The 26,493-nt window shown below is 39.0% G+C and overlaps 1 protein-coding gene and 1 long non-coding RNA gene across 2 annotated transcripts in view; one reads left to right on the forward strand and one right to left on the reverse strand.

Moving 5' to 3' along the window:
* The window catches only part of apeh (acylaminoacyl-peptide hydrolase), an 83,505-nt gene that overhangs the window by 42,651 nt on the left and 14,361 nt on the right, over positions 1–26,493 (reverse strand). Inside the window, exons 2-7 of the mRNA XM_072280615.1 lie at positions 22,931–23,060; positions 17,280–17,406; positions 7,852–7,942; positions 6,117–6,192; positions 5,315–5,481; positions 4,918–5,055 (exon numbers count right to left, since the gene is read on the reverse strand). Coding sequence (XP_072136716.1) covers positions 4,918–5,055; positions 5,315–5,481; positions 6,117–6,192; positions 7,852–7,942; positions 17,280–17,406; positions 22,931–23,060 — 729 coding nt within the window. The remainder of the gene's footprint in view (positions 1–4,917; positions 5,056–5,314; positions 5,482–6,116; positions 6,193–7,851; positions 7,943–17,279; positions 17,407–22,930; positions 23,061–26,493) is intronic.
* LOC140211122 (uncharacterized) lies at positions 20,376–23,224 on the forward strand. The gene is made up of 3 exons (XR_011889392.1): positions 20,376–20,452; positions 21,656–21,750; positions 22,939–23,224. It is a non-coding gene; the product is annotated as an uncharacterized lncRNA (long non-coding RNA).

Genomic DNA, 26,493 nt, shown 5'->3' on the forward strand with positions numbered 1-26,493 from the left:
ACACTGCCTTCTCTAACTTCCGCTAATGCCCCACCTTCCCCTTGTACCCCATCCGTTATTTACTTATATACACACATTCTTTCTCTCACTCTCCTTTTTGTCCCTCTGACTATACCCCTTGCCCATCCTCTGGGTTCTTTTCCCCCCCCTCCCCCTTTTCTTTCTCCCTGGGCCTCCTGTCCCATGATTCTCTCATATCCCTTTTGCCAATCACCTGTCCAGCTCTTGGCTCCATCCCTCCCCCTCCTGTCTTCTCCTATCATTTTGGATCTCCCCCTCCCCCTCCCACATTCAAATCTCTTACTAGCTCTTCCTTCAGTTAGTCCTGACAAAGGGTCTCGGCCCGAAACGTCAACTGTACCTCTTCCTAGAGATGCTGCCTGGCCTGCTGCATTCACCAACAATTTTGATGAGTGTTGCTTGAATTTCCAGCATCTGCAGAATTCGTGTTTACATATTATAAAATAGATTATTTTGCTTCCTTTCAATACAGTGTGAGCAGTCAGAAAAGAGGATTTTGATTAAAAAAAAGCACAACGAAGTTTCTATTTAGTTACATAATACAGTTTAAAAGTATTGTACAGGAAAACTAAACTGCTATCAGGCAAAATTAACTGCAGCCCTGACAAAGATTTTTAAATCATCTCTGGCCACAGAGAAACCTCCAGACAATTGGAGGACAGCAAATATGGAACCCTTATTCGAGAATGACAACAGTCCTGCAAGATATACATCATTGCCACAGAATATATTGAAAACATTCTGAGATATACGACTAATCTGCACTTGGAAGGGCATGGCTTATGCAAATGTAATCAGCATGGCTTTGCTGTGGGAAGATCCTGCCTAAGTAACCTGATTGAAATTTTGAAGAGGTAATGAAGTGTACTGATGATAGTAGTGCGGTTGATATGTTCTGAGTGGACCATTAAAGCCTTGACAAGGTCACACACGGAAGACTGCTCCAAAAGGTTAGAGCCAATGGAACCCAGGGAAAATTGGCAAAACTGATCCAAAATTGGCTTAATAATAAGAGGCATTTCTGGCTGGTGGTTTAGTGGCATCTGCACCAGACTCCGTGGCAAGTGGTCTCCCCTCGAATCCCCCCGGCTCCTTGCAAGCTTTTCATCCATGCTGGGTTGAGCGTCGAGCTAGTAACTCAGCCTTGTAAAAAAATGACAAAAATGCTGAAAGAAATGGCAAGGATGCCACCCCATGCATCACAAGGTGCAGATAGGAACAACAATGGGAGGCATGGGATGATGGTGGGAGGTGCTATGTGATTAGAAACCTGTGACCAGTGTTGCTCCACTGAGATCAGTTTTGAAAGCTTTAATAAGTTATGTATATTAACAATTTGGATATGAATACAAGCGATATTATTATAAGCTTTTGGACGATATTAAAATCGGTAGTGTTGTCGATAATAAGGAGGATATTGGAAGGATATGTAAGGCAATGGCAGTTGGAATTTAATCCTTATAAAAGTGAGGTGATGCAGTTTAGGAGATTTATTAAGGGTATGGCATACATAATGAATGGTTGCGGAACAGAGGGACTCTGCAGTTGAAGTCAGAGGATAAGATTATGTAGAAGTATATGGGATATTTGTGTTCACCAGCAGAGCAAATAATATAAAAGCAGGGAGAATGTTACACAACTTTTAGCACATTGGCTAGGCCTCTGCTGCAGTAAAATGTACAGTTCTAGTCGCTACAATATAGGAAAGGATATCACTGCATTGGAAAAAGGCACAGATGAGAGTCACTAGAAAGTTACCTGTTTCAGTTATGAGGAGACTATCTAGACTAGGTTTGTTTTGTGCTGTACAATTTTATAACTAAATTTAAAACTTGAAAACAAGGAATGCAATAAATGAATCTGAACTTCAACTTTCAAACCTTTTCCAACCTGTTTTCTACATTTATTTATGAGATTTTCAAGCAGAATCATTTGCTATAGCTGGAAGTTACAAAGTGAAAATAGTACAAATATCAAATACACCGACTCAACAGCGAAGATGCAAAGAATAGAATAATTTTGCAACCAGAAATGTCTTTAACTCGTCAGATTTCAGAAGAGCAAAGTGTTATCCAACCTCCCTGATGATCAATATTTTAAGGAAGTAAGACTGTCAAAACCAATAGTGTTTTTGAAAGCCTACTGTATTAGATTCTGCAGTAGCTCTAATTATTTAAATGGTTAAATTATATTTTATGTTATTGCTAAAATTTAGAAATATTGTTATCTATGCCCCAAAGAAAGTATACTAATGCATTCATGGTTTCTTTATGCATGATTTCAAAGTAGATTACACATAAATGAACAAAAGATTAATTGTTTGCCCAACAGAAGATAATTTACATTCACTCTGAGTCTAAGGTACTCCATCAATATTTTCCATTATATACCAAATCAACTGATAAAACAAAATGATCATGGGAAATGGAATACAATGTAGGGAAGTAATGCCCATGCATTTTGTTGGAAGGAATAAAGGTATATACTATTTTCTAAATGGGGAGTAAATTCAGAAGTCAGGGGTTCAAAGGGACTTGGGAGTCCTAGTGCAGCATTCCCTAAATACTAACTTGTAGGTTGAGTGGAAGTAAGGAAAACAAATGCAATACAGTCGGCCCTCTGTATCCGCAGATTCAACCAAATACGGATCAAAAATGCTGCATTCGAAAAAAAATTTCCGGAAGTCTCTCTTCAGCCCCCGTGTTTGAGCATTGATCGCCTCGCCTCTCGTTCGTTCGCTACTTGTGTTGTGTGCACCCTTTGTTTCTGTGAAAAAATGGCTCCTAAAAAGCAATTAAGTGGTTAAAGCAATTCCTCAAAGACTAAGAGTGCTATCTCTCGCTGAGAAAATAAAAATCTTAGATCTTTTGAAAAGTGGCATGTCGCTGCCAAAGTGGGCCATAAGGTCGGTAAGAACGAATCGAGCATTCGCATTTACATTGTATTAGGTATTATAAGTAATCTAGAGATGATTTAAAGTATACGGGAGGATGTGAGTAGGTTATATGCAAATACTACGCCATTTTATGTAAGGAACTTGAGCATCCGTGGACCTTGGTGTCCATGGGGAGTCCCGGAACTAATCCCCTGCGGATACGGAGGGCCGACTGTATTAGCATTCATTTCAAGAGGACTAAAAATTAAAACCAAGGATATAATATGAGGCATTATAAGGCATTTTTCATGCTGTATTTGGAGTATTGTGAGCAGTTTTAGGCCCCATATCTACGAAAGGATGTGTTGGCATTCAAGAAAGTCCAGAGAAGGTTTACAACAATGATGCTGGGAATGAAAAGGTTAATATATGAGGAGCATTTGAAGGCTCTGAGTCTATACTTGCTGGGGTTTAGAAAAATAAGGGGGAGGGGCTCTCATTGAAACCTACTGAATATTAAAAACCTAGATACAGTGGACATATAGAGTATATTTCAAATAGTGGGAGCATCTAGGATCTGAGGGCAAAGCCTCAGAATAGAAAGATGTCTCTTTAGAACAGGAGGAACTTATATAGTCAGAGAGTGGTGGATCTGTGGAATTCATTGTCACAGACAGCCACGGATATCAAGTTATTGGGTATATTAAAAGTGGAAGTTGATGGTACTTAATTAGTAAGGACACCAAAGGTTATGGGAGAAGACAGGGGAGCAGACACCATGGGCCAACTGGACGATTTCTGCTCCGATATCTCATAGTCTCTTCTTAGTAAACTGGAAAATTAAAAGATCAAAAATATTCCTATGCATCAACAAGTTGAAGATGGAATCTTCAAAATTTACTGAAATGTTTAAAATTAAAGTTGCAAGACTATCTATACCAAAGCAATAGAACTAATGACAGATTAGAATTTATGCAACATTTAGTCATAGTCATACTTTATTGATCCCAGGGGAAATAGTTTAATTTTTCATGCCCATTTAAGATATCCTGAAATTTTTTTAGGATAAAGAACCTGAGAAGTGTATTCACTTTACAGACTTAGAACCCAATTTTTATTCAGGTAACTTCCACAAAGCAATGCAAACAAGAACCAGATACGTTATTTTTAATAACGATGCCTCATCGAGGTTCCTAGGCTTAATTCCCAGACTCCACTTCAAACGAATGTAATTGTACTTCAATCGACTTCCTACAGGACACTGGCCCTTGGTCTCTCACTTCCTCCAATCTCAAAGAGCCCATCTATTTTGAAACAGCACTGAAATAGCAGTCTAAGATTCACTGGAATGGCTCTCAAGCCCACAGCTTACAGTATTACTACTGAACCACTGATGACACATGAAAACATACTGCAAGAAAAAAATTCTGCTTGTCAGTACATTTCGAATGGAGGAGAGAGGATCGTTACTAGAGCTCCAGCTGTTTGTGCATGAAGAGATTGAACTTTGATAAGTGTGGCGCCTTTTATTTTCCTTTTATATTTTATCTATTAATTATATAGTTCCAGTAATATCTATAAACTGTAATTCATTTAATCGTATCTAGTGTATTGTCTGTTATTTGGGCGAGGTGGGGTACATCACACAGCATCCACACAAACTTAATTACCCAGTTTGGCGGCACCAAGGGCTGTTTCCCTAGACGACAGCGAGTTGAGCAACCCTGAGGCTTGCCAGGGGGGTTACACATGTATAGCATAAACCCATAAGCAAGCTTTATTAAATTATGAGCAGCAGAGATATTCACAGTCTTTTCCCCAGAGTAGGGGAATCTACAACTAAAGGGCATAGGTTTAAGGTGAAAGGGGAAGGAATTAAAAATGGATCTGAGGGGCAAGTTTAGTGCACAGGTGGATATATGGAATGAGCTACCAGATGAGGTGGCTTAAGCATGTACAACTGCAATAGGAGCAATAGAAAAACTTAAAAAATGCACAAAATAAACTCTTCAGAAACAAACCTGCCCAGGTGAAATGTGGTCAGGTATGCCTTCCAGAACAGAGATGTTGCTACTTTCAATATCCAGGACGCACAGCACAGGTGTGGACTTTTTCACCAGAGCTTCTCCCCAGTCCTCCCAGTACACAAAGTCATCTCCCTGTAAGGTAAGCAGCAATTAATTAGAACACTGCTAAAAGCTATGCATAGCGTTCAAAAATCAGTTTACTGGATATGCACCATTTGTTTTTCTCCAAGCTAGTCTAAACCAAATACATTCAAGTTCAAAGCAAGATATTACTTTAAAATCTGAAACTTTTCCCTGAAGTGAATCCTTATCTATATGCTAATCACCTCAGGATTGTGAACATAGAAACAGAGTGAGTAGAAGATGATTAAAGAAGTGAATGACACTGTACTTTCACAGGCTTCTCTTGCTTTTCGGGTTTGATGCTGTCTTCATCCTCTTCAGTCATATCAATTTGTGGCTTAGTTTGGAAAAAGGATTCTGTTTTGGGTCTTTTCTTTTCAGCAATGTACAGGATGTGAGTCTCAGAGTGAGACCACACAAGACAACCAAATTGATCTGAGGAGAAAATAAGAATGCAACAATATTAAAGAATATAATAAGACTTACTAAGAGTGAATACAGTACTCTCCTATCTCATTTATAGTCAGTTTTTACATTAAGCAATTTTTAAAATCTTGCAATGACCCCATGTTTGGAGTTGTTGTTGTTCCTTTTTGTGCCTTGTGGTGCATCAGGTGGCACTTTTGCCATTTCTGTAGCATGTTTTTAAACTACTTTTTATGAGGCTCAACCCAGCATGGATGGAAAGTATGCAAGAAGCTATCTGGATTCAAATTTGAGACCTCAAAGTCCAGTGCTGATGCCAGTACACCAGCAGCCAGCATGTTTGGAGTAAGCTACATAGAATTAATATTTTCTGGAAAGGAAGAAGTCTGCCTATTACTTTTGCATAAACAATCATTGTAAAAATAGCCAATATGCTCCTGTTTATTCCCCTGAAAGTGTCCTCAACATTCTCCCCCCAGTTCCCTCATCCCCTCAGTTTTATTTAGCTAGGACTAAAAGATTTTGGTAACTATTAGAAGGGGAAAAGTATTCTCTTCCCCAGTTCTTCCGCAAACAGTTCATATACTATACACACTGGTCTTATACACAAAATGAAAACTGTTCACTTCCAGCTGAATCCGTACCATCTTCATACACCTTGCCATGCTTGTCAAGTGCAGTCAGGTTTATGCTCTTCTCCTTGGAGTTTTTATTCCAGATCTGTGAAAACGATCAATAATTGTAAATATACAAGCAATAAAGGACAAGATAACATATCCAATGGAGTTGGATGATTAGTGGTAACTAAATATCAAACCCATTACATTGGACAACAAATTTTTTCGAAACTGTTGCTTTGGTCAGAATTTTTTTTAGTTATGATAGACAGCTTGAAGCAGAATACAAATATAATTTCAAAATATATTTGTATTACTTAGGAATTTGGAGAAACAAGAATTTAACTTTTATTAAGTATAATGCATTTAATTGTATAATGGTGTTGACGTTTTGCAATAGTTCAACTAAGCTAAAAATGTTTTGTTGATGATTTTCGTTTGTACTCAGTGTCTGAAGCTTCTCACTTAAATGTCCAACAATAATCAGCCAGCAGTGATGGATTCTAGTTGCCCTGATACCATTTCTCCTTGATTGCAATGTCTAATGAAACTTTTACCATGCTTGGCACTGATAGTGCCAAGATTTTCAGGGAAGAAGTCTAAATGGGAATGCAGAAAATGTATCTTTAGTGACATTTTGTACTTCATGGTTTTGTATGCTTGAAGCATGTTGTCAACCAGCTGCACATAGTTTACCAAGAAAATTTTCAACAATATCCTTGAATGCCTCCCATGCGATTTTCTTCAGTCCCACTTAAAAGTTCTTAGAATTATCTGTCATTAATAACCTGAGCCATTTGTGGACCAGAAATGCCTTCCTTAACCTTGGCATCAAGTATTTTCACATAAATTATGACATGAAATAATAAATGCAAGCAATTTCAAAAAAAAAATGCATGATAGGAACACTTCATCGTGATTTTCTTGATCGGCAGCCCAAAATTGATAAGATACACCCAAAAGTATTCAGGAAGTAGAATCTTTGTTGTTCAATGTTATCAGTATACGAGTAAAATAAATGATCAATTTAAACACTGATTAATAAAATTTACAAAAAATAATAAAGTATTCTAATTAGAGAGACAAAAGCAATTGCTTTAAAAGCTTCAGAGTTTGTCTCTAAAAATTTAGTTATAAAACACTACTTTTTCTAGAATGATTTTGGAGGGAAATGTGACAATAGCATTTATTCCTACTGTTTTTTTTTGTCCTCTAATGAATGCTCCATTTATACTATTATGGTATTATGGTACTATGACATGAAAGTTACAGTCAATAAAGGCAAAACAGTGTGATTGCTTTTATGATGGTATTAAATTTTCCAAATACTCTCTTTTCATTGGAAATTCTTTTGGAAAGGGTAATTTCTATTTGTGAAAGAATGGTCATTGGAAAATAAAATGGACCACTTTCACTTGCTTATTTAGAGGTGACGGAGAAAAACTCTGTACTTATTGATTTCAAGGAAGCAAAGCAGCAAAGAAATTAAAAAATCTTCATAATGCATTAGACAACAGGTTGATACCAGACTTTGGAGCAACATGAAACCTCACAGAAGTTTCAGCTAAGAATGTCCAATGAATAATTTTAAAACAATGGAGGCTCGAAAAGGGTTTTTACTATCGTTATAAATATGTGAGAAAGTTTTTATTTAGTCCTTTTGTCTGGAATGGCCTGCTTCCTATAAACATTAAATCTGGAAATAAATATTGCAGTGTAATTGGCTTTTCAACAAGCGATAAATTGCTCCTATAATACTTACCTCCAGAAATTGTTTTTCTTCTCCTTTTTTGTTTGTGTGTTCTCGAAGTACAGCCTTTAAGAATCCAGACGGCGAGTCTCTGCTCAACAGTCTACAAAAAGTAAAACAATAATTTTGCAGCACAAGGTCTAAAGTATATCTACATAACCTGTAAATTTCAGAGGGATCGCCCTGTTCTAGTGCATGAATCACAAAGAGATAGCAGATAATTTGGGTCTGTACTCTTTAAAGTTCAGAAAAATGAGGTATGACCTGATACAAATATTTAAGATTTGCTGGGGACTTGACAAGGGAGATGTTGAGATGTTTTCTTTAGTGGGAAAGTCATGAACAAAGGGACATAGCCACAAGAGGCTGGTCATTAAGAAATGAAGTAAGAAGACATTTCTTCTCTCAGAGGGAAGCGAGTCCTTAGAATTCTTGGCTACATAGATTAGTGGAGGGCAAAGCATTAGATAGAGAACATAGAACAGTGGAGCACAGGATTAGGCCCTTCAGCCTGCAATGTTGTGCCAAACCAATTAAATGAGTAATGAAATGGCCAGCTAATCTCTTCTGCCTATACAATGTCCATATCCTTTCATTTTTCTCACATTCATGTGCCTACCTACACATCTCTTAAAAGTCCCCTATGTATCTGTCTACCACTACTGCAGGCAGTGCATACCAAGCACCCACCACTCTCTGTGTAAAAATCTGACCCTCCACATCTTCTTCGAAATTATCCCCTCTCACCTTAAATGCATGGCCTCTGGTATTAGACATTTCAACTCAGGGAAAAAGATACTGTCTGGCTTTTCTACCTGTGCCTCTCATAATCCTATAGCCTCTGTCAGATCTTCCCACAGCCTCCGCTGCTCCAGAGAAAACAACTCAAGTTTGTCCAACCTCTCATAACAACACATACTCACTATTCCAGGCAACATCCTGGTAAACTTCCTCTGCACCCTCTCCAAAGTCTCAATATGTTTCATATAATGGAACTATATGCAATATTCCAGATGAGGCCCAGCCAGGGTTTTATAAAGCTGCAACATACATAGCATTTGCCTGCTTCTTGCGTGCTATCCCTACATTCTGTGCGTACAAGAACATCTTGATTCCTTTTACCATCAATATTTCCCCACCTGAGAGATTAAAAAAAAATTCTGAATCTCTATTTTGTTTATCAAAGTGGATGAGCCCATTTATACTGAATCTTTCATATTCTTGTCTACTTATCACGTCTATGTCCTGAGAAGCTTATCATTTACATCTTTTTCTCTCCAGTTATGATCCTATTCAGCTAGTTGCCATTTCCAGGGTTTGGCCATATGCTTCTAAGCCCCACTCCTCCATTTACCTATACCAAGTGCTTCTTATAAGGTATTACTGTAACTGCTTCATCCATGTCTTCTGGCAGCCTGTTCCACATACTCACCACTCTCCGTATGAAAAAGTTGCCTCCAGGTCCCTTTTAACTCTTTCCCCTTTCATCCTAAACCTATGCCCTCTACTTTTGGACTTCTCTACCCTGGGGAAAGGATTGTTACCAACCACCTTATCTATTTCAAATTCTCTGTAAGGTTATCCCTCACTCTCCTACATTCCAAGGAATACAGATCTAACCCAGCCAGACTTTCCCTATAACCAGGATCTTTGGTCCTGGTAACATCCTTGTGTTTTTTTTGCTGAAGTCTTTCTAGATTAACCATACCTTTTCTATAACAGGGTGATCAAAACTATTCACAGCACTCAAAGTCCAGCCTCATCAATGGCTTATGCAATTGCAACATCATATGCCAACTTTGAAACTCAATGCCCTGACTGATAAAGGCCAGCATGCTAAATGCCTTTTTCATTAACCTGTCCTCCTGTTACACTGTTTTCAATGAACCATACAATGACAGACCATAAGACTGTTAAGATATAGGAGCAGAAATAGGCCACTTGGCTCATTGAGTCAGCTCTGCCATTCCATCACGGCTGATTTACTATTCCTCTCAAACCCATTCTCTTGTTTTCTCCTTGTAACCTTTGACACCCTGACTAACCAAGAACCCATAAACCTTTGCTATAAATATACTCAATGACTTGGCCTCCACAGCTGTCCATGGTAATGAATTAAACAGATTCAACATAGTCTGACTAAAGAAATTCCTTCTCATCTCTGTTCAAAATGGATGTCCCTCTATTGAAGATTGTGCCCTCTGGTCTTAAACTCACCCACTATGGAAAACATGCTCTCCACATCCACTCTGTCTAGGCATTTCAATATTTGACAAGTTTCAATGAGAACACCCCTCATTCTTCTAAACCTGAGTGAATACAGGCCCAGGGCCAAACACTCCTCATATGTTAACCCTTTCTTTCTTGGAATCATTCTCGTGAACTTCCTGTGGACCCTCACCAATGCCAGCACATCTTTTCTCATATATTCCAAGTGTGGTTTGACTAATGCCTTATAAAGCCTCAGTATTACCTCCTTGCTTTTGTATTCTAGTTCTCTTGAAATGAATGCCAACATTGCATTTGCTTACCAGGCCACTGACTCGACCTGCAAGTTAACCTTTAAGAAATTCTGCATGAAGTCTCCCAAGTCCCTTCGTATCTCTGATTTTTGAATTTTCTCCCTGCTTAGAAAATAAAATGCCTTCACTCCTTCTACCAAAATGCATGACCAACACTTCCTCACACTATATTCCAAGGATTTCTGCAGACTCCCTGCTTCCTTAACACCACCTGCCCCTCCACCTATCTTTATACCGTATGCAAACTTGGCCACAAAGCCACTAATTGTCATCCAAATCATTGACATATAATCTGAAAAGAAGTGGTCCCAATACCGACCTCTGCTAAACACAACTAGTTACCATCAGCCAAACAGAATGGGTCCCCTTTATTCCCACTCTTTGCCTCCTGCCAATCAGCCAATCCTCTATCCATGCTAGTATCTCTACTGTAATACCATGGGCTCTTATTTTGTTAAGCAGCCTCATGTGCAGCACCTTGTCAAAGCCCTTCTGAAAATCCAAGAACTTCCACTGACTCTCCTTTGTCTATCCTGCCTGTTACATCCTCAAATAATTCCACCAGATTTGTCAGGCAAGATTTCCTCTTAAGGAAACCAAGCTACTTTATCATGCGCCTCCAAGTACCCAGAAATCTCATTCTTAATAATGGGACTCCAGCATCTTACCCACCTCTGAAGTCAGGCTAAATGGGTTGGAATTTACTTTCTTCTGCCTCGCTCCCTTCTTAAAGAGTGGTTATATTTGCAAATTTCCAGTCCCAAGGAACCATTCCAGAACATAGTGATTCTTGAAAGATCATTAATAATACCTCCACAATCTCTTCAGCTACCTCTTTCAGAACAGTGAGGTACAGTCCAGCTAGTTTAGCCCACATATCACCCTGCAGACCTTTCAGCTTCCCACGCACCTTCTCCTTAGTAATAGACAACTACACTCACTTCTGCCTTCCGACACTCTCGAATTTCTGGCATGCTGCTAGTGTCTTCCACAGTGAAGACTAGTGCAAAATACTTATTCAGTTCATCCACCACTTCTTTGTCCCCCATTACTACCTCCCCAGTATCATTTTCCAATGGCCCAATATCCACATTCAATTCTCTTTTACTCTGGAAAAAAAAACTTTTTTATCCTCTTTTATATTAGCCATCTTATCTTCATATTTCAGAGTGTTTTTTAGTTGCTTTCTGTTGGTTTTTAAAAAATTTCCCAATCCTCCAACTTCCCACTAATTTTTGTGATTATTATAAGCCCTCTCTTTTGTTTTTATGCTGCCTTCGACTTCCCATGTCTGCCACAGTTGCATCATCCCCCTTTTAAAATACTTCTTCATCCTTGGGAATGATCTAGCCTGTGTTTTCCAAATTGCCCCCAGAAATTTTAGTCATTGCTGTTCTGCCATCATCCCTGCTAGTGCTTCCTTGCAATCAACTTTGGCCAGCTCTTCTCTCACGCCTCTGTAATTCCCTTTACTCTACTATAATGCTGATACATCCGACTTTATCTTCTCCCTCTCAAACTGCAGCATCAATGCTGTCATATTATGATCACTGTTCCCCAAGTGTTCCTTTACCTTAAGCTCAATAAACAAATCTGGTTCATTGCACAAAACCCAATCCAGAACTACCTTTCCCCAAGTGGGCTTAACCACAAGCTGCTCTAAAATTCCATCTCATAGGCATTCCACAAATTTCTTCTCTTGCAATCTTGCACCAATCTAATTTTCCTCAATCTACCAACATATTGTAATCCTCCATGACAATCGCAATATTGACCTTACTACATTATATGCCTTTTCCATTTCCTGTTGAAATTAATATCTCACTTCCTGGCTATCATTTGGGGACACATATATAACTCCTATCAGGTTCTTTTTACACTTGGTTTCTTAACTCTACCCATAAGAATTCTACATCTTCTGATACTTTCACCTCTTTCTAAGGATTTCATTTAATTTTTTACCCACAGAACCACCCCAGCCCCTCTGCCTTCCTGCCTGTCCTTTCAATACAAGGCATTTCCTTGGATGTTAAGCTCCCAAATATGATCTTCTTTCAGCTATGTCATCATAGAGTCCATTCTCACGTACGGATGCGAGACATGGACACTCACCAAGACTATGCGAAAGTCTCTAGATGGTTGCTATACACGAATGCTCCGGATGGCTCTTGACGTGAGTTGGCAACAGCACATTACGAACGTTGAGCTCTATGACGACCTACCGATGATCACCACTAAAATCGAGGTGAGAAGACTGCAACTAGCGGGGCACTGTCTACGCCACCCCAAGCTACCTGCCAACCTAGTCATCATATGGGAGCCCAAGCATGGGAGGATGAACCCTGGGTGCCCTCCAAAGACTATGGTCAACACGCTCCTAGAAGACAGCGGTGCGGCTAATGTAGATGAACTGAACACACTGATGAGGGAGAGGAAGAAGTAGAGAGTCCATCATCATGCCCGACGCTGGCCCCCGAGGCCTGAGTTGACATAGCAGTAGTAGTAGCAGTGGTTCAGCCATGTCTCAGTGATGCCCACAATATCATACCTGCCAATCTCTAACTGCACTACACGATGGTCTACCTTAGTCTATATTTGGCATCCATTTAAATATAACACCTTCAGTCCTGTATTCATCACCATTTAAAAATTTGCTCCCATGTTACACTTCAACTCATCCTGCAATTTTGCTCTATCATCTGCCTGTCCTTCGTGACAGTCTCACTACACACTTCATTGACTTGTACACCAACTGCCCATCCTTAGTCCTATCACTCCGATATCCATTTTTCTGCCAACTTAGTTTAAGCCATCCCAAGCAGCTCTAGCAAACCTGCCCATAAGGATATCAGTCCCTCTCAGGTTCAGGTGTAACTCATCCATTTTGTATTGATAATACTTTCCCAAGAAGAGAACCCAATGATCCTGAAATTTGAAAGCCTGCCCCTACACCATACTTAAGTCCCCCATTCCATTACATTCCATAAGTCCTACTCTGCTTTGACTTTCCAAAATCCCTCACCTCGCACTGACCTGTACCTTCACTACTTGACCCAGTTTCCTAACTGATCAACAATCCCCCTCTAGTTTATGAAAAATTAGAAACAGAAGTGTGATTGCTTGGAAGGACACGAAGAGATCTGGAGAAATGTCATTTAGGACAATATGGGGATCGGTGTTGGAGCCGCTTCTTTTTACAATATATCGATGATTTAGATTATGGATTAAATGGTTTTGTGGCTAAGTTTGCTGATGACACCAAGATAGGTGGAGGAGCAGGAAGTGTTGAAAAAATGGAAAGGTTGCAGAGAGACTTGGTCAGATTAGGAGAGTGGGCAAAGAAATGGCAGATGAGATACAATGTTGAGAAATGCATGGTTGTACATTTTGGAACAAAAATAATCGGGCAGATTATTATTTAGATGGGGAGAAAATTCAAAACTGGGAAGTGCAAAGGGACTTGGGGGTCCTCGTGCAGGATACCCTAAAGGTTAACCACCAGGTTGGATCAGCAGTAAGGAAAGCGAATGCTATGTTGGCATTCATTTTAAGAAGAATAGTGTATAAGAGTAAGGAGGTGTTGATGAGGCTCTATGGGGCACTGGTGAGACCTCATTTGAAATACTGTGTGCAGTTTTGGGCCCCCTATCTTAGAAGGGATGTTCTGATGTTGGAGAGAGTTCAGAGAAGATTTACGAGGATGATTCTTGGAATGCAGGGGCTAACATATGAGGAGCGTTTGTCGGCTCTTGGACTGTATTCATTAGATTATAGAAGAATGAGAGGAGATCTCATAGAAACGTTTCGAATGTTGAAAGGGTTGGACAGAGTAGATGTGGAAAGGTTGTTTCCCTTGGTGGGTGAGTCCAAGACAAGAGGCCACAGTCTTAGAATTAGAGGGTACCCATTTAAAACAGAGATGAGGAGAAATTTTTTTAGCCAGAGTGTCGTGGATTTATGGAATTCGTTGCCACATTGCCACATACAGCTGTGGAGGCCCGATCATTGAGGATGTTTAAGGAGGAGATTGATAGGTATTTAATTAGTCAGGGTATCAAGGGATTCGGGGAAAAAGCCGGAAATTGGAACTAGTTGGAAGAATAGTTTAGCTCATGGTGGAGTGGCGGAGCAGACTCGAAGGGCCGAATGGCCTCCTTCTGCTCCTTTGTCTTGTGATCTTGTGATATGCAAAGTCAGAAAAGGGCATTAATAGAGGGAAAAAGCCACAAAACAAACATTCTACATTTTATATCTCAGTGAACTTTTCCTGTGAAAATTAGATTATTTTGTTGTGCTAGCAATGTTCCAACTGTAGAAAAAAAACTTACACGTTCATTTATATCTGCTCTTTCCAGCACATTTCACTGATGATTTGACTAGCACAAGTAATTGAATTATATCTGACAATGTCCCAAAGGAAAACAGAATAGATTGGTCCTGATATTTGCAATGTTATATCAAAATTCATTTTAAAAGTTGTCTAAAGCTCTAGAAAAATCCAGATAACGGGTCAATTTTTGGCTAGGTATTCAGACTCTCTACTGGACACATAATGAAAATTTTTTCTTCAGCCTCCCATTAATGGGATGAACCATACGGGTGTTAAGGTCGCTTAGCAGTTAGCACGGCTTTTTTACAGCTTGGGCATCGGAGTTTGAAATTCAATTCTGGTGTCCACTGCAGGCAAAAATGTACATATAGATTTCCTCCTGGTGCTCCGGTTTCCTCCCACAGTCCAAAGACAAACCAATTAGTAAGTTAATTGGTCATTGTAAATTGACCTGTGATTAAGCTAGGGTTAATAGGTTTGTTGCTGGGTGCATGGCTCAAAGGGCCAGAAGGGCCAGTTCCATGCTGTATCTCTACATAAATAAAGAAATACTCCATAAGTCCCAGCCATCATGATTGTGCAATAAAGTGGAATGATCCAGGTGTGGTGATTAGGTCTTAGGAAATATAAGGCCTGATGGCTTTTAGTTCATTTGTTGTTATTACTGGTCATTGAACTACTTATAAATCACTGCTTCTTGGGATCCAGTTTCAATCCTACATTAAGTACCACCTGCGTAGAGTGGAGTTTGCAAGTGACCAGGAGGGTTTTCAGGAGGCAATCTGATTTCCTTCCATCTCCCAAAGATGTGTTAAAGGCTTGATTCATTACGGTAAATTATTCCATGCTGTAGGCATGTGGCAAAAGGAATCAGAGAAGTTATGGGTATTTGAGAAAGATAAGCTACAGGGCGAAAGGGAAATAAAGAGAGGGGAATGAGACTAGTGGGATTGCTCAGTTGGGAATTGGCAGGGTCCTTCTGTGTTGGAATAAATGAGTAAAAATGTAAGGAAAATGTTTTAAAAAATCTATTCATCTTCCCAGCCTAATCTGGCAATAGCGTTCTTTCCCTGCAATAAAGTGTCCCATCCCATTAGCTCCAGGCATTTATCCTCAGCACTGAGCACATGGCATAATCCAATAGCAGGCCAAGGGGATGGGCATGGAGAATGCTGATATGTGCCAAATTCAGCTCATTTCTGACAACCCCTTTGCAAGCACTTCATAAGTGCTTAAGTTGGGCATAATCTGATTTGCAAGGAGAGTGTTTACAAAAATTCTCTACGGAACTACCAGCAGTATATGAATTTAGATTTAATTTATTTTACTTATTCAGAGATATAGCATGGAACAGGCCTCTCTGTCCCAATAAACCACGCCACCCAGCAACCAACCTACTTAACACTAGATCAGGACAATTTATAATGACCAATTAACCTACTGACCAGTATGTCTTTGGACTGTGGGAGGAAACCAGAGGACCCAGAGGAAACCTACGCATTCACAGACAGCACGTACAAACTCCTTACAGACGGCACCAGAATTTAACTCCAAATTCCAGAATGCTTTGAGCTGTAATAGTGTCGCGCTAACCACTACGCTATCATGGATCAAGTAATTTTCTGGTGTTCAGTTCTCTACTAGCTTAATCAATTATCATTAATCACCAATAAATGTCAAATCTTAAACAAGTTGTACAGGTTAATTAACAATATTTAATTTCTATCAATGGCTGCAGTTTTATATTGGTGCCTATGGCCATATATTCCACATCATCTAGATAATAAAGAGGAAATAAAATTACTTTGTAGACAAACATATTAAATGCCTCTAATCTGAGAATATTTACTTCATTACAACTGTACAAGACATTGATGAAATTATTGTATGCAATTCTGGTCACCATTCTATAGGAAGGATGTGATTAAGATAGAGAGAGTGCAGAAAAGATACACAGTGCTGTTGCCGGGATTGGAGGAGTTTAGTTATGAGAAGAAACTGGATAGACTGGGACTGTTTGACCCTGCAGCAAAGGAAGCTAAGGGGTCATCTAATAGAAATGTATTAAAAACATAGGCTGGATGGTCAAACCCTTTTTCCCTCCAGGGTAAGAGAGTCTAAAACTAGAGGGCATAGGTTTAAGGAAAGAGAAGAAGAGCTCAAATGATTCCTGAGAGGTAAGTTTTTCCACAGAGAAGGTACATGTATCGAGCTACCAGAGAAAGTGGTAGAGGTGGGTACAATGATATTTAAAAGATATTTAGACAAATTCATGGATAGGAAAGGTTTAAAAGAACATGGGTCAAATTCAGTCAGAAGGGGCTAGCTCAAGAAGGCACATTGATCAGCATGGACGAATTCGGGTGAAAGGGCTCTTTCCAAGCATTACAACTTTATGACTCTGATCGTTCCTGATTCTGCTCAAAAGTTAAAAATTATCTAGTTTCCCTGCTCACTAACCTTTAATTTCTGCCTTTGATGCCAGTTAATTTAAATGGACATATTTGAACATTATGGCTCAAGTACTTCACTGACCTAAATTTGCATGATGGAGCAAACACAGTATATACACATAATGCTCTACTCACTCGCCTTGTAGCTCTGTACAGCTTCCAGAAGGACCTGTATAAACTATGGAATCATCATCATAGAACATAATATACTGTCGGCAGAATTTCACCCGCTCTGCTCGTTCCAAATCACGCTGAGACCATTCTGTAAAATCAAAAATAAACATTTCTTTTAATCTCTCAACTAAACAAGCAGACCTGGATGACCTTGTCACCCAGAATTGCCATCCAGAATGATTAATCCTCATTCTTTCCTGGTGCTGATGTGGAGAACCAATCTCGCTGACCTGAACTATCACACACCTGAGCAGTATAGAGCCTCCGGTAGTTCAGTAATAACATTCCTATCCTCAAATTGAGCTATCCAACTTCCCCAATTCTAGAAGCTGGGACTTTTGCAGTTTTTAAACTCTTCAACATTCAAAAAAACATTTAATGAATTTTCTTAAAAGTTCAGTAAAATTCCAATAATCCTGGCATGCTCAGGACTGGCATATTCTCTAGACTGTTGGATGTTATTTCATTAATACCTAATGTACTTGCAAATCACTATATTTAAAGATTAGATTAGCTAACAGGGTGTAGTGAAATTTCTTGTTTGGATGAAGCTCACAGAGTAAACAGCACACACAGTAAAAATTACATTAATCACTGCAACAAGCGCAAAGCAGCACAATGCTGCAAAGATTAAAGAGTAATCGGAAATAGTGCAAAAATAGTTCCACAGTACAGGTGCACATTCCTTTATCCAAAATTCTGAAATCCAAAAAGCTCCGAAAACCGAAGTTTATTTCGCCAACAGCTGACGTCACTCAGGTGTGACGTGGCAGCACTAGCAGAGGCTGCCAGATGTCAGTTGTGGCTCAGCGCTCGTACTGGTTACACGTGCATTTGCTGTTCGCTGATATTTTGTGTTCACTGTTGACTTTGCGTTTAATTTCACTGTGAAAATGTCAAAAAAAAAGCTGCAGATACCCCTATGGGTAACAATGAGAAAAAGAGAAGGAAGCATATATCATTATCAGTAACGCAGAAAGTGGAGTTATTGCAGAAGCTTGATCGTGGTGTGTCTGTGTGGCATCTTACTGAAGAAAATAGTGTCGGAACTATCACTGTATATGATTTAAAAAAACAGAAAGACAAGTTACTGAAGTTTTATAGTGACAGTGACAGTGACGTTCTACATTTATTCCAATAAGTCATTTACCATGTGTTTGATTCCGTTCGTTTGAAGCTGTATATTTTTATGTTTTATTGAATGTTTTTGTTGTAAATAAAAATTTTTTCTTGTCGTTACTCCCTAAAAAAACAATACAGTATAACAACTATTTACATAGCATTTACATTGTATTAGGTATTATAAGTAATCTAGAGATGATTTAAAGTATACAGGAGGATGTGCGTAGGTTTGGTGCGCCGCCGGGTCCTAAAGTCCACCGCACTGAGTTTAAATAAGGGACTTGAGCATACGTGTTTTTTGGTATTGGGGAGGGGGTCTGAAATTTGAAAAATTCTGAATTCCGAAATGCAACTGGCCCCAAGGATTTCAGATAAGGGATTGTGGACCTGTATTAGAGTATTAGGATAAAATTCCCAGTGAACCTGCTGAGTTTCAGAGATGTGCAAGAAACATCAGTTGGTGAGCCAGAAGCCAAACCACCGGGACTTCCAAACAGCCTGATGGTGGATTATCTGTTTTACTCAAAATAGTTAATTAAAAATGGCTCAATATAAGCAAATAGTTAAAACATGAAACTAAGGTGAAATCACTGGAAAAAAATTAACTATCCCCTTTGTCGCTTGTTCCTTAGCCCTGCAACCCCATTGAAGTAATGAGGGTCAGACCTTAGGGCAGGTTTAAACTGGCACAGTATCACAGAGGTGATTTCAGCAAGGGAATTTCAGGGAGACTAGGCAATGCCATGGGAGTTCAGTTAATACTGGGATAAAAGAAAGGTACGTCGCATCCGGAGTTTCTCCGGTTAGCGGATGATTTCCCTCCACGCCTCTCTGACGTAGTGGGGAACCACGTACGAGGCAAGTTACAGTGTGGTTTGCCCTTGCCTTCTGCCGGGTGACTTTCCAAAGAGATCGCAGCTCGTAACCCAGCACAGATGGAAAGTGTGCAGGGGAGTCAGTTGGATTCAAACTCGGGACCTTTCGTCCCAAATTCCAACGCTGATGCCACTAGGCCACCAGCCAAGATAACTATTGATTAAACAGCAAAGTGCTGCCACATTTGAGCCTGGATGTCTATTTATTGGAAGGGGTTATACTGAGGGGTCAAACATTCAAGCAGATGGATTGCCCATATTTTTGAATTATAAATTGATCAGGAGACTAATAATTTATTATTTTTAATTCTTTGATCAATTCTGATTTACCTTTCTAAATTTGTCCATCTTTTACAGGGGAGTTGCATAATTAAAATGTGTTTTTTTAGAAAGGTCTTGGTAGTATAAAACTGACATGGAAGCACCCCATGCAGGAATTTCATCATGTTTCTGCATTTATCAAAGCATTAAAATGGCCTCGATCAAAGTTACATATGATAACTCAGTGATTCTTTTGAGCCTTAGGCAGATACATGCTGTTATTTGAATGGGTACTTTAAAGGCACCTATTCCAAAATGTGGATGAGTCGGCCAGTTAGTCTGCAGATGACACAAAAATTGGTGGAGTTGCAGAGAGTGAAGAAGATTGTTAAAGGATACAGCAGGCAGAAAAATGCAAATGATATTTAACCTAGGCAAGTGTTGCATTTTCAGAAGTGAAGCATAAGGAGAAAGTATACAGATAATCAAAGTATCCTTAACAACACTGACATACATAGGGATCTTCAGTTCCAAGCCCATACCTTCCTGAAAGTGACAACACTAGTAGATAGAGCAGTAAGTAAAGCTTACCACATGTTTACCATCATCACTAAGGGCATCAGAGTACAAGAGTCAGGAAGTTACACAACAGTTATATCGAAGTTTGGATAAGCCACACTGAGAGTAAGTACTGTGTGCAGTTTCGGTTGCCCAATTACAGGAAGGATGTGGAAACTTTGGAGGAGGGTTCAAAAGAGGTTTACCAGAATGCTGCCTGGATTACAGAGTATTAGCTATAAGAAGAAGCTGGGCCAACATGGATTGTTCTCTCTGAAGGAGATCTGATATAAGTTTCTAAAACTAAAGGAGGCATAGGTAAGGGAGACAACCAGAATCTTTTTTCCTATGATCATCATTATGTGCCATGTCACTTGAGGTGGGCAATCATGACTGTTCTTGGCGATTTTTTCTACAGAAGTGGTTTGCCATTGCCTTCTACTGGGCAGTGTCTTTACAAGACAGGTGACTCCAGCCATTAACAATACTCTTAAGAAATTTACTCGTTGGCATCAGTGGTCGCATAACCAAGACTTGTGATATGTACCAGCTGCTCATGCGATCATCCACCACCTGCTCCCATGACTTCACATGACCCTGACTGGGGACTAGGGAGATGCTACACCTTGCTTATGGGCGACCTACAGACTAGTGGAGGGAAGGAGCACCTACACTTCCTTTGGTAGAGATGTATCTCTGCCTCACTACACATTTCCTATGATATAAGTGTCAAATGTTAGAATGCATTGGTTTAAGGTGAGAGGAGCAAAAGTTTAAAGGGAATACAGAGGGTAAGTTTGCTAAGTTTTTTGTACACAGAAAGTGGCACTTGCCTGGAACGAAGTAGGAGCAAATGGCATTCAAGAGGCTCTTTGAAAGGCCCCATAGGAAGTATTCCATCTGGATGCATAAAAGCTTGGCATGGTAACTGCTCTGCATGTGATCGTAAAAAACTGCAGAGCGTTATGGACACAACACAGCACATCATGGAAACCAGCCTCCTCTCTATGGATTCTGTCTATACTTCCCACTTCCTCAGGAGAGCAGCCAAATGATCAAAGATCCCTCCAGCCCAGACATTCTTTCTTCCTCTCTCTCCAATTAAAGCCTGAAAGCACTTACTGCCAGGCTCAAGGATAGTTTCTATCCCACCATTATCAGACTCTTGAATGGGTCTCTTATACATTAAGATGGACTCTTGACCTCACAATCTATGTCATTATTATCTTACACTTTATTGCTTACCTGTACCATACTGTTTCAGTAGCATTTACACTTTATTCTGCATTGTTATTATTTTACTTTATTCTACCTCGATGCACTGTGTAATGTTTTATGATATGTACGAAGAACATGCAAGACAAGTTTTTCACTATATCTTGATAGATGTGACAATAAACCAATACCAAAACACTGTAGGTCCTACGCTTTGGTATTCCTTTCCTAAAACTCTTTATAACCAACTTTTTCTTCAACATATAAATCTAAAACCCAATTCTTTGCTTCACTTTTTACTTATAGGAAACAAGGAACTTTCCTTCAGTTAGATCAAACCAAGGAACCATAGATGCTAGAAAAATGAAGTAAAAACACAAAATATTGGATGCACTCAGCAGGCAAGGCAATTTTTATTATCTTTATTCCATGACCAGACACATATTCCTTTGCAGCTTTCTGGTCCGCTCTTCAGCTTCACCAGCTACTTTCCTTTATCCATTTTCTGCCCATCTACTCTATCCATTACCTCAGTTACTGGCCCTTTAAACTACTTTTTATAATGCTGTTCACATTGTAAATACATGCTGTTCACACTGTACATACGTACTAATACACATTTTATTTCATCCCCATACATCTAAATGTATTTTTATATAATTCTCTATAATTGTTAAATGTTGTTGTTTTTTATTGCATGTTGTGCCAGCACACCACAACAAATTCCTAATACATGTAAATGTACTGTACATGGTGAATAAAGTGGGTCCTTGATCCTTTATCACTTCCATCCGGGACCCAAACATTCTTTCATGTGAACCAGTGATTTAACTGCACTTCTTTTAATACAGTTCACTGCATTTGAAGTTCACAGTTTTATATCCTCTACAATGGAGGAACCAAAAGCAGACCGGGTGATTCTTTTGCAAAGCATCTATATTCAGTCTACATCAGCATCCCTAAGCTTCTCACTGTTTGTGCTTTATTCTCCATTCCACTCCCATTTTATTCTGACCCATCTGAAACTGGAACATCTGTGGAACAGCACCTAATCTAATATCTGGGAAAGTGTAGCCTTATAGGGTAAATACTGAATTCTACAACCTCAATAATATATTTTCCCTGTCTGGCAAGTCCAACTGTAATATTGGCTCAGTTTTTTTTTCATTCTGCATTAGTATTCGCACAGATTGACCTGCTGAACATCTCCTACAGCTCTTCATGTTACAACTTACACATTCCCTTGTTTTCTTACTCTCTGACTACTTTCATTTCATAGATTTTATGCAGTTTTGTTCAGATTTTCTCTTTCTAACTGCCCAATTAACCCATCAACCAAATTATCTTGTTTACAGTTTATCTCCATGGCAACCCTGATTTCACCTTATCAGACATTTCCTTCATTCTAGCCATCCTCCCCCAAACTCTTTGCAACTTAAAAATAATTTGGTTTTTCTCTTTCCCTGGTCTGAAAAAGGGTCTCAACCTGAGATATTAACTCTTGTTTCTCTTTCCATAGATGCTATCTCATCTGCTGAGTGTTTCCATTATATTGTGTTTTTATATCTTTGTTCTACATACCTGTATAGATGTTGCAGTATTTGCCACCATACTGGGAAATGACCTCTGGTCCAATGCTAGCTTCTGACAGAGATGGGAACTTGCTCAATTCTTTGTAGATCTCAGCAATCGCCTTGGGATTGGTAACCACCTTCATCAAGAAAAAGAAGAACATATATCAATTATGTAATTAAATACAATCTGAAGTTGTTCTTTCAACACATTACCCAAGTGTGGCATAAGGCAGATTTATTTATAAGCTAAATGATAGTAATCAGAGCTATCAGTGTTGAGACTGTCCCTTTCATATTAAAATCATGAAATATGATATGTCTTCCTTTCATTGTCTTTGTTTGTAATAACTGTATGAGATGAACATCTAGACACCATTAAAAAAACAGTACACTGTCCAGACATGTACTTTCATGCAATACTAAAGACGTGCAATACACACAGATATATTTCTTTGTGGAGGAGATAATGGTCCAGATTTGTGATCAGAATAACACTGAAGCTAGCAATGATCATAGAATGAAGAGGAAAATATGGTAGCATTATTTGGGGTATATACAGTGGCATGCAAAAGTTTGGGCACCCCGGTCACAATTTCTGTTACTGTGAATAGTTAAGTGAGTAGAAGATGAACTGATCTCAAAAAGTCATAAAGTTAAAGATGAAACATTCTTTTCAACATTTCAAGCAAGATTAGTGTATTATTTTTGTTTTTACAATTTTAGAGTGGAAAAAAAGGAAAGGAGCACCATGCAAAAGTTTGGGCACCCCAAGAGATTTGAGCTCTCAGATAACTTTTACCAAGGTCTCAGACCTTAATTAGCTTGTTGGGTCTATGGCTTCTTCACAGTCATCGTTAGAAAAGGCCAGGTGATGCAAATTTCAAAGCTTTATAAATACCCTGACTCCTCAAACCTTGTCCCAACAATCAGCAGCCATGGGCTCCTCTAAGCAGCTGCCTAGCACTCTGAAAATTAAAATAAATGATGCCTACAAAGCAGGAGGAGGCTATAAGAAGATAGCAAAGCGTTTTCAGGTAGCCGTTTCCTCAGTTCGTAATGTAATTAAGAAACGGCAGTTAACAGGAATGGTGGAGGTCAAGTTGAGGTCTGAAAGACCAAGAAAATTTTCTGAGAGAACTGCTCGTAGGATTGGTAGAAAGGCAAATCAAAACCCCCGTTTGACTGCAAAAGACCTTCAGGAAGATTTAACAGACTCTGGAGTGATGGTGTACTGTTCTACTGTGCAGCGACACCTGCACAAGTATGACCTTCATGGAACAGTCATCAGAAGAAAACCTTTCCCGTATCCTCACCACAAAATTCAGCGTCAGAAGTTTGTAAAGGAACATCTAAACAAGCCTGATGCATTTTAGAAACAAGTCCTGTGGGCTGATAAGTTAAAATAGAACTTCTTGGCCACAATAAGCAAAGGTATGTTTGGAGAAAAAAGGGTGCAGAATTTCATGAAAAGAACACCTCTCCAACTGTTAAGCACGGGGGTGGATCGATCATGCTTTGGGCTTGTGTCACAGCCAGTGGCACGGGGAACATTTCACCGGTAGGGGGAAGAATGAATTCAATTAAATACCAGCAAATTCTGGAAGCAAACATCACAACATCTGTAAAAAAGCTGAAGACGAAAAGAGGATGGCTTCTACAACAGGATAATGATCCTAACCACACCTCAAAATCCACAATGAACTACCTCAAAAGGCGCAAGATGAAGGTTTTGCCATGGTCCTCACAGTCCCCCGACCTAAACATCATCGAAAATCTGTGGATAGACCTCAAAAGAGCAGTGCATGCAGACAGCCCAAGAATCTCACAGAACTACAAGCCTTTTGCAAGGAAGAATGGGCGAAAATCCCCCAAACAAGAACTGAAAGACTCTTAGCTGGCTACAGAAAGCATTTACAAGCTGTGATACTTGCCAAAGGGGGTGTTACTAAGTACTGACCATGCAGGGTGCCCAAACTTTTGCTTCGGGCCCTTTTCCTTTTTTGTTATTTTGAAACTGTAAAAGATGGAAATAAAAAAGTAATCTTGCTTAAGATATTAAAGAAATGTGTCATCTTTAACTTTATGCCTTTTGGAAATCAGGTCATCTTTTACTCGCTTAGCTATTCACAGTAACAGAAATTTTGACCAGGGTTGCCCAAACTTCTGCATGCAACTGTAAATGCATATTCGGGTTAGCATCAATGATAGTTTGTCTCTGCCACAAGTTGAGGTTTTAAAATCTTTACTAAAGCAATCATCAAAAGATCAGCAAATTGAAATGGACACTGACCTTTAAGACTATTCTTGTTAATTTTCATGAGCAGATTTTCATTTCTTCAGAACAACATTTTTACAGGTAGAAATTTGTTCTTGGCTGTAATATCAAACCTACCTTCCAAATGGAAGTTCAACTAAAGTTAATTCAGACAAGTTTCAGAAATGAATCACAAAAGGTATACTATAGTGTGAACCTACCATTTATGACCAAGGACAAACCCTCCACAAATTTTAAAATAACACAGAAAATTATTTGTACTTCTGATTTCTATATTACTCTGTTTTAATTTTGTCCTCTATAAAAAGGGGAGTCAAAAATTAAGTTTTTTAACTTCCTTTTTTCTGGGCTGTTAAAATATTCAACTGACTGTTGAACTGGCTTGATGAGACTTGTAGGTAGGTTATACCTTGTGCCCAAGGTCAGCAAGCAAAAATATGTCCCACACAATCTGCTCACAATTTGTGACCGATTCATGCTGCTGAAGGCCATTCAATAGATCTAATACATTATATTTGTTGATAAACAATCACTGTTATCACTCAAATATGTGAGATTTTCTTTAAGTCCTTGATAATGTTCTGCACTTACTTGAGATCAGAAGTAACAATGATTTACCTAATCATTTTCATGATTAATATTTGTGGGACTTTGTTGTATGCAGATTTTCCTTGACTGAAAAAGTAACTGGACTTCAAAAAAAATTAATTATTTGTAAAATAATTTGAGATCCCTTAAGGAAGTGATTAAGCTTACAAATGCAAGGTCATTATTTCTGTGTAACACCGAGCTCATAATATTCTGTAATCTTTCTGTAATTGCTGTGGGGCTGCACTAAATGCTGAGGAAAGATTCTCTCAACAACATGTTAAAGTATTGTCAATAATGTTATCATATTATCATATCATAATAATGTAGAGATATTTGCATAACTATGTACATCGAAACAAGCAGTGAAATGCATCCTTTGTATTAAATCTAATCAGCGACAATTGTGCCGTGCAGTCCGCAAAAGTCACTGTACTTTATGCTCACGACTCACTAACCCTAATTGTAAATCTTCAGAATGTGGGAGGAAACTAGAGCACCTGGAGGAATCCCCACATGATCATATGAAGAAGGTACAAACTCCTTACAGACAGCAGTGGGAATCAAACCCCAATCAATGATCTCTGGCACTGTAAAGAGATTTTTGCTAACCAATACGCTACTGTGCAGCCTATAGCTTTCAATTCTATATCTTTCAATTCCAGATGTTTTTGTCAATGAGATATTTCTATCTATTTCTAAACACA

Source organism: Mobula birostris, chromosome 16 (assembly GCF_030028105.1).
Source record: "Mobula birostris isolate sMobBir1 chromosome 16, sMobBir1.hap1, whole genome shotgun sequence".
Lineage (NCBI taxonomy): Eukaryota > Metazoa > Chordata > Chondrichthyes > Myliobatiformes > Myliobatidae > Mobula > Mobula birostris.